Source organism: Rhincodon typus, chromosome 14 (genome assembly GCF_021869965.1).
Source record: "Rhincodon typus isolate 14 chromosome 14, sRhiTyp1.1, whole genome shotgun sequence".
Classification (NCBI taxonomy): Eukaryota; Metazoa; Chordata; class Chondrichthyes; order Orectolobiformes; family Rhincodontidae; genus Rhincodon; species Rhincodon typus.
Genome location: NC_063345.1, coordinates 46183621 through 46192706, shown reverse-complemented (window position 1 = coordinate 46192706; position 9086 = coordinate 46183621). Strand labels below are relative to the sequence as shown.

At 38.3% G+C, this 9086-nt stretch overlaps 1 protein-coding gene across 1 annotated transcript in view; it reads right to left on the bottom strand.

Moving 5' to 3' along the window:
- Positions 1 to 9086, bottom strand: part of LOC125484863 (calnexin-like) — a 10931-nt gene that overhangs the window by 1147 nt on the left and 698 nt on the right. The window contains exons 2-4 of the mRNA XM_048605328.1: positions 7379 to 7494; positions 6462 to 6535; positions 604 to 656 (exon numbers count right to left, since the gene is read on the bottom strand). Of these exons, the coding sequence (XP_048461285.1) occupies positions 604 to 656; positions 6462 to 6535; positions 7379 to 7489 (238 nt within the window). The 5' untranslated portion in view covers positions 7490 to 7494. The remainder of the gene's footprint in view (positions 1 to 603; positions 657 to 6461; positions 6536 to 7378; positions 7495 to 9086) is intronic.

The window sequence follows — 9086 nt, the reverse complement described above, 5'->3', positions numbered from 1 at the left end:
AAAATCCCACCACATCAGAATGAAATTTGAATTCCATATGATCTGGAATTAAAAGCGAGTCTAATGGCAACTGAGTAACCATTTTTGATTGTCATTAAAACTCCTCTCATTTATTACTGCCCTTTAGGGAAGGAAATCTTTCATCTTTACCTGATCTGGCCTATATGGGACTCCAGATTCTTAACTGCCCTCTGAAATGGTCTCGAGAATCACTCAGTTCAAAGGCAATTAAGAAAGTTCTGGTTATGGAGGGTGTACAAAGATTTACTAGTCTGATAGTTTAAGGATTTGGGGTAGGGCATTTGGAACAGAAATGGAAGAAATTTCTTCACTCAAAAGGTGGTGAGCTTGTGGAATTCTCTGTCACAGAAGGAGGTGGAGGCCAAAACATTGAATGTTTTCAAGAAGGAGTTTGATCCCTTTAACCCTAAGAACTATATCTATGAGAATGGGGATAAAGTGGCAACAGGGCACTGAATTAGGTCATCAATCATCATCATTATGAATGGAAGAGCAGGCTCAAAAGGACTGAATAGTCTACCCTGGCTCCTATTTTCTATTTTTATTTTCCATTTATGTTTCACAGGGAAAGATATATCTTACCATTATATCTGCTCTCATTAGTGTCATCCTTTTTTGCTTCAGACCTCACCCACCTGAAGAAAAGAATGCAAAATCTTTCAGCTGTTATAATGGTAACCAATATTGTTGCTGCAGGCTCTATCTACAGAACATGGACTGTAAGGATTTAAGGTGACAGAACACCACCACCTTCTCAAGGGCAACTATGGACAGCAATACGTATTGGTCCAGCCAGTGATACTCACATTCCACGAGTTAACGTAAAAACAATATATATTCCCCAGAATACTAAAACAGCTGTTAGCTTTGCTTGTTGCTGTTTACTTTGATGTTTGTAGCACTGGTCTCTGATTAGCTAACTTACTAATATCCCTGCCCTGTTTTTAATCAGGTACAGTCTTCTGTCAGAATCTGTTCCCTTTTTCAAAGCCCAAATTGGAATCTTGCCATTTAGAAGTTTACATAATGTAAACCTTTGTTCATCCTATTAAAGGAGTAATAACAAGTACATTCAGAAAATCATAATCTAATCAAGGAGAGTCAGCATGGCTTCATGAAAGGGAAATAGTATCTTTTTAATCAAAGAAGTTGCAACTGGAGTGGAATAAGAGGAACCAGTAGATGTGTTGCATTTGGAATTCCAGAAGGCATTTGATAAACTACTTCACAAAAGGTTAAGTTACAAGATAAGAGCCTGTGGTGTTGGAGGTAGTATTTTGGCATGGATAAAGAATTGGCAAATAGGCAAGAAACAGTAAGTGAGGATAAGGAATTATTTTTCAGCTTGGTGAAACCTATAACCAGTGGTGTTCCACAGGGATCAGTGCTAGGACTGCAACTGTTTATAACATATATTGATGACTTGGAAGAAGGAAGCAAATGTACTATAGCCAAATTTGCAGACAACATAAAAATAGATGGAAAGGTAGGAGTGTCTAGAGCCAGAGACATAATCTCAGAATTAATGGGCACCAATCTAAGACTAAGATAAGGAGGCATTTCTTTGCTCAGATGGGTGAGTCTTTGAAACTCTTCGCCACAGAGAGCTGTGGAGACAGAATCATTTTGTATATTTAAGGTTGAGATAAATAGGTTCTTGATCAGTAGGAGAATTGAGGGTCATGGTGAAGAGGCAGGAAAAAGGATGGAAAGAATGATCCTACTGAATGGTGGAGCAGATGTGGGGAGACCAGTGTATTCCTGCTCTGATTTCTAATGGTCGTATAGTTCCACTGTTGTATGCAATTAAGCAGCCTGCCATGATGATTCAATCTTGTAATGAGTCATCCTTAGGCCCTTCCACCTTTCAAATTATTTACCAGTTAAGAAGGGGAGGGTGCAACAGAGGCAAAACAACCAAAATAGTAAAAGGCTAACAAAATCACAGCTGTTTGCAGTAGAAACTGTAAAAGAAAATGTTCAAGAGAATACTATTTTTCCCAGATCTGGTTAGCAAACATCTTTTGAATGTTACAGCATATGATCTACTGGATGATTCTTTTGATAATTTTATTTTTTATATTACTGAGGTGCCACAGACCAGAAAGTCCAAGATTTGGTGCTTAGTTGCACCGAGTTACCTGATCTCAGCCAGATTAGCAGGAACATCACAAAAAATAGCTCCTGTCCCTGATCATAATTCAGTTTCCTCTGGTAATCTCATTGCCCAGAATATTTCCTCACTTTATTGTTATCCAGCCAAGGGATCAACCCAAGGAAGCTACATGAGACTCCACACGTGCTAAATAGCAGAAGCAACATGCTATAGACAGAGTGAAGTGATCCTATGAACATAAAGCAGCACTGCCACAACTAGTCAGAATGATGGTGGACAATTAGACAATCTGAGAACACTCCACAAACACTCCCTATCCTTAATGATGATGGAATTCAGAAAATCATTGCAGAAGATGAAGCAAAAGCTGGAATTGCCAACTCGATGATCTATTTGTGAGGTGTATCCAGGAGGGTTTCTTAAAGCAATACGTACATAGTCCAACTAGGGAAGGAGCCATACTAGGTCTAGTATTGGGAATAAGCCCAGTCAGGTGATCAAGGTTTCAGTGTCGTAACATTTTGGAAACAATGACCATATTTACACAAGTTTGAAGTTACTTATGGATAAGGATAAGAGTAGTCCTTGCGTGAAAATACTAAATTGGGGAAGGCTAATTTTCACAATATTAGGCCGGAACTAGCGCATGTAGATTGGGGGCAGCCGTTTGAGGATAAATGCACATCTGTTATGTGGCAATCTTTTAAAGGCCTGTTGATTAGGTTCAGAAGTTGCTGGAAGAGCTTAGCAGGTCTGGCAGCATCTGTGAAGAGACATCAGAGTTAACGGAGTTAACGTTTTGGGTCTGGTGACCCTTCCTCAGAACTGATGGTAGCTAGGAAAATGTTGGTTTATATGCAGAAGATAGGGTTGCAGGGAGGGGGTCAGGAGTAAATGATAGGTGGGGATAGAGCCAAAAGATAGAGAAGAACAGTTGGACAGACAAAGCAGTGGATACCGATCTGGCTAGATTTACTGGAGACTCGGGCAGAGAATTGGCAGATGGCATTTAATTCAGATAAATGCGAGGTGACACATTTTAGAAGGTCTAATGCAGGAGGGAAGTGTGCAGTAAATGGCAGAACCCTTAAAGGCATTAAGATAGAGAGGGATTTTGGCGTACAGGTCCACAGTTCCACAAAAGTGACAACACAAGTAGATAAGGTGGAGCATACTTGTCGTCATTGGTCGAGGCATAGAATATAAAAATTAGCAAGTCATGTAGTTGTATACAACTTCAGTTAGGCCACATTTGGAATACTGCATACTGTTCTGGTTGCCACACTACCAGAAATAGGTGAGGCTTCAGAAAGAGTACAGAAAAAGGTTTACCGAGATGTTGCCTGGTTTGGTGGGTATTTGCTATCAGGAGAGATTGGACAAATTTTATTTTCACTTGAATATTAGAGGCTGAGGGGGTGACCTGATAGAAGTTTACAAATTGTGAAAGGCATTGATTGAATGGATAGTCTGAGTCTTTATCCTAGGTTAGAAATATTAATTACTAGGGAACATAGGTTTAAGGTAAAAGGGGGAAGGTTCAGGGGAGATGTGAGAGACAAGTTTGTTTTTTTTTTAAACACAAAGGGTGGTAAGTGCCTGGAACGTGCTGCCAGAGGAGGTAGTAGGAACAGGTGCAATAGCAACATTTAAGAGGCACCTTGACAGATACATAAATATGCAGGGAATAGAAGGATACAGACCATGTAGAGGCAAAAGGCTTTTAATTTAGAAAGGTGTCATGTGTCGGCATAGTCTTGGTAGGCCAAAGGCCTTGTACCAGTGTTGTACTGTTCTTTGTTATTAACTGAAGGCACTGGATCCTGCAAAGACTGTGGGGGATGACAAAATCCAGCTGTACAGAAGAATTGTGCTCTGGAACTGATCAAACCCTTAACAAAGCTGTGGAAGTACAACTAAAATATTGATACTTACATTAAATTTTGAAAAATTGCCCAAGTATGTCCCATCTGCAAAATGCAAATCTCACCAATTCTCTCATCAACTGAACTATTAAGAGGTATTTACTCAGCAATAACCTCCTTACAATATACTATTTGGGTCCTGCTAAGCCTACTGAACTCTTAATGTCCCTTCAGCCTTAGTATAGCACTAGGGGTGCACCTAATCTGGATGGACTACAGTAGAGTAAAGGTGGCAGCTCACCACAATGTTCTCAAGGGGATTCAGGGATAGACAATATATGTTGGCCTTGCCAGTGACACTCGGATCTCATGAATGAGCAATAAAGGGCAAGTGCCTGTGTGTGACCTCAAAGGTCGTGAGACCAGCTTTAAACTTGGTTGTAGTTCTTTCCATGATTGAATCCACTACCGATACAGACAGAGGGAAAAGAGCTATGTAGGTAAGGTTGTGTAATGAAATCATGGAACTGTAAGGAGGCTGTGCTTTCAGGAGAAGATGGAAGGAAAAAAAAAGTCAATTTTGTTTTATTCTCTCGTGGGATGTGGGCATCACTAGTTGGCTGGTATTTATTGCCTCTCCCTTGAGATATTTAGCACCAGGTTGGTCAGAAAACAATATTTGTCCTTCCAAATTAGTGGTTATTCTAGCTTGAAGGAAATGCTTGTTTCTGGCACCAAAGTGGGTGTCAGTAAAACATGAATATTCTGGTTAACCTCCAAAGACTTGGGAAAACAATTAACATTCTGGTGGTTAATATCATTGCATTTATGTCTAAGAGTGTGTGTTTTGGACACGTCAAATTTGACATGAACCTGCACAATTGGACTGTATTGTAGAAAACAATATTTTTAAAATTTTGAATACAAAATATCCCTTGATGCATTTAAGATCAGTCGTTGGTTCAACTTTCTAAATCCAGCATAGCTGAAAATGGATTTATCACAAAAAAAAGCTTTTTTAATCACAATGTCTAGTTCACCATTTGTGAATAACCCAATTTTTCATAACTGAAAATATCTTTGCAAGGGATACAGGACCATTTAATAGTTTAACTAAAAGGTTGACTGCTGCATACCAATTAAAGTATTTAAAGGCTTTTTGAAAAGATGCTTCTTAAAACCTGAGCAGTCATATTGAAAATGGATTATCAGTATTTAACTTTCATCATTTGACTTTAATACCTGAGACTTTCAGCGTCAAAAATGATTGCAAAAAGAACACTGCTGATCTAAAATAGCTGTTATATGCACCTGACAAGCCTACGCAATCCATGTGAAATACTACTTTAATGAAGACACACTGAAACCCATAAAATAAGTCTCTTATTTTACTCATACTTGATGATAATCACACATTTAAGAGAATCAATCATTGCCTACAACTATTCAGCTTGAAATGAAACAATGACAGACACTAGAATCGGGAAAGGAACCGTATATCAACAGCAGCCTTTCAGCAAAAAGAGAAAGCAACATGGACTGATAACAGCAAGAATACTGCAAGTTCTTCTCCACCTATCATTTACAGAAGAAATCAGCATCCGTGAAAAAGCAACATGAAAAGAATGATTGTTTATTGAGTACACACGCTCTGTAAACTTTGCAACTGCTAAAATAAACAGAAACAGCTAAACAGTCATACTCCGGTCTTTCCATTCTCACAATTCAAGGGATTCTTAAGATCTATAAGAAATAGTGGACCTTTTATTTTTCCTGGTGTTAACTACCAATTAATACAAGGGTGAATCTTCCTCTATGCTTGGGGTAAAAATTATCTTGATGGAGCAAGAGAGAGTTCAAGGTAAATCACTTTCGCATATTGCAGCCTGCAAAATATTCAGTCAATTTAACATAATGGACTGAAAATTGCGAAGGCTTCATTATGCTGGACAATCCTCCTTGCCCAACTTTTCCTGCATTTCTTCCAAATGACCTTTTACAACTAGTGCAGGCTGTACCTACAGACAATACGTATATCACAGTACATGAAAGACCAGTTTCAGACAAATCTTATTTAAACTGACATAACCATAACATCTCAATCTAACTGTAATGACCAGTCTACCAAGAACACTGCAGCAAAAGTATGTTGAAAGAAGGGATTTGGAAATCTAGCAGCACCATCCTACTTCTTCTGCCGACAATTGGAAAGTCAAGTTATCAACTGGCCTTTACACTGAAAATCAGACAGAGCATCTCTTACCTACACACAGCCAATTTATCTGATCAATCAAACTTTTGGTGCTTTAATATCTTTGAAATAGTTTTACATTTCTGTACATTCAATTTCATCATTTACTCATGAGAGATTCCACACAAGTGAATTAATTGCACACAATCACATTAACTCACAAACACTTCTTACACAGGCAGTGAGATCAACCGTTGGGCAAACTTACCCTTCAAGACCATCTGCGTCAAAAGAGGCCACAAAGTAGACATCACCAGCAGGCTTTGGTGGCCTATAAACAATCTAAAAAACGTACAGAGTATATGAGCTAATATGTAGCTTTGTGTTTTAGGCAAGTTCTTATCTATGAGTGAGTCAATTCTCTGGTCTAGGGTCACTGCTATATTGCACAGCCACTATCTGGCATTACTTCATTATCTATAATCAGGAATTTTCTCATAGTGAGGAAAGAAGACCAGAGACACAATCCTCCCAACCAACCATGTAAATCCCATAATTATACTAAAACCTGAAAGAAATTGATCTGATACTGTATCAATACAACAATTAAAAGAAATGGGAATTATTTTCCTGATGGGTCAGTGGGTAATCTGTTACTTGGTTTGCAATTGAGTAACAAAAACCAGGGTTGCATATGGATCTAAAAGAGTTAATATAGAGGAATGCTATAACTACTAACAGTACTTCACTCTCACTATAACCAATCACTAATTTACTAATGGTGATATCATATGGACTAGTGGACAAAGGAATTTTAGGACCTTAAAGGTCTGAGATCTAACATTTGGTCCTCCTCAAAGTCTCTGTAACAATGTCTATTAAATCAACGTAACCTGTAATTAAACAAAACTACAGATGCTGTAAATCTGAAACAAAAACAAAATAAAAATAGAGACAGCTGGACAAACTCAGCCGGTCTAGCAGTGTCTGCGGAGAGAAAGCATGTCAACATTTCAGGTCCAGTGACCCTTCTTTGGAACTGATTGTAGCTAGGAATAGCTGCTGTGGTGCTGGTATTTTACTTTGCAAATACACACAGGAAGTGCTCTACCAAATTCAATAGCTATTGCCGAAGGTGGAAATTGGAACATTTAATCTATGAATATGTACCAGAAAAGCTCTCACCTGGTTTGAATGAGGAGATTCTTCATCTTGAAATTCTGAATCCTCAATGTCTTCAGCAAACACAAGAGTCAGTCCACAGACCATGAGATATGAAATTAACTGAAGTTGCATAGTTTCTTGTAAAAGTGAAGCAAATTGTTAGGAATCCTCTATTACATTTACATGATGTTTTGAAGACTCCATTCTTGGCATAAACTGTCACTCAATTGAACAGACATTGGAAAATTGGGACCACTACAAATTAGGTTTACTGCACCATGCTGACCACCTAATCTGTGCCCCTGTGGAACAACATATGGGCAATCTGCTTTGACAGGTTATAGTGCAGCAGAATTGAAAATTACCAAATCTGTAAATTAAGATGCAAGTTTAAGTGGTTTTAAATGACTAGGAGACAGTAAGGACTGCAGATGCTGGAAACCAGAGTCAATAAATGTGGAGCTGGACAAACACAGCAGGTCACTTAGCATCCAAAGAGCAGGAAAGTCAAAACTCTTCGTCAGTTTTATGTGTGCTTTAGATGCAGGGCAACTCTACTTCTACAGACTTTTTTCTAGTTTATGGCTGGATAATGGCAAACAAAAAAAAAATACCAACAAGTTCATGAATCAGAGAGAAAAGGAGTTTGTATTCTGTGCATTAGCATATTGATGAATATTTTGTGACATTTTTCTGCTTTTGTTTGTATGACGATATCCATTTCAAACAGGATTAATCTTGTAAATGCACAGATGATTGTGACTAAATAACTACCATTCACAGTGTCATTAGAAATCAGTATTATGATGCAAATTTGGAAATTGGAAGTAAAGCGATTTTTTTAAACCTGCTAATGGGACACAATTTGCAGGGCATCCAAGAGATCTAACTAGTTGTTAGACTTTGTCCTTTGCAGTGATAGATGTTTAAAATTTCTTGTGTGGCATGTTGCTAAACTACAAAATGATAAAAGTACAATGACAAAACTGTTGCATAGAAAGAGGCCACTTGACTATTGTGTCGGCACTGGCTCTTCAAAATAGACAACATTACTTACTACCAATTTCCTATTTTTCTCCATACCCAGGCATATTATTTCTATTAAACTAATTACCCAATAACCTCTTCAATACCTCAATTTAACCTGCCTCCACCATACATCTAGCAACGTGGGAAAGCAGGCATGAATGAACAAGGCAAACAACTGTATACTTCCTTAATCAGACTGAAGGATTGTGAAGTGAACAGCGCAGGGTCTGAGAAGGAAGTGCAAACTCCAATAGGTGAATTCAATGTCAAAGCAGGTACAAAAAGGAAATGCATTTAATTTTAAGTTTTACAATCAATCTGTAGAAATGAGGCTCCATGCTTGTAATCTTTACTTTTCAGTGCACGAAAAGCTATTTTTCAGTAATTAACTTATCATACGCGGAAATTTACTTGCCCTTTAATGCGTTTCAGTGGTGAATCGGGCAACTGAGTGTGAACTAAAGCTGGAGCAGCTGCACCGATTCAGGCAGTAACATTTAGATTTTGTTTTAGTCATAGTATGCGCCAATCCGATATTAACTGTTACTCCAATTTCTTTCATGGCTTCAGTACTTGTTCACATGTTTCTGATTAGTATGATGTACAATTCAAATTGGCCAGAACACGAGGACACGGCTGTATTTCCGCTGAGATAGTAGGAACTGCAGATGCTGGAGAATCCGAGACAACAAGGTGCAGG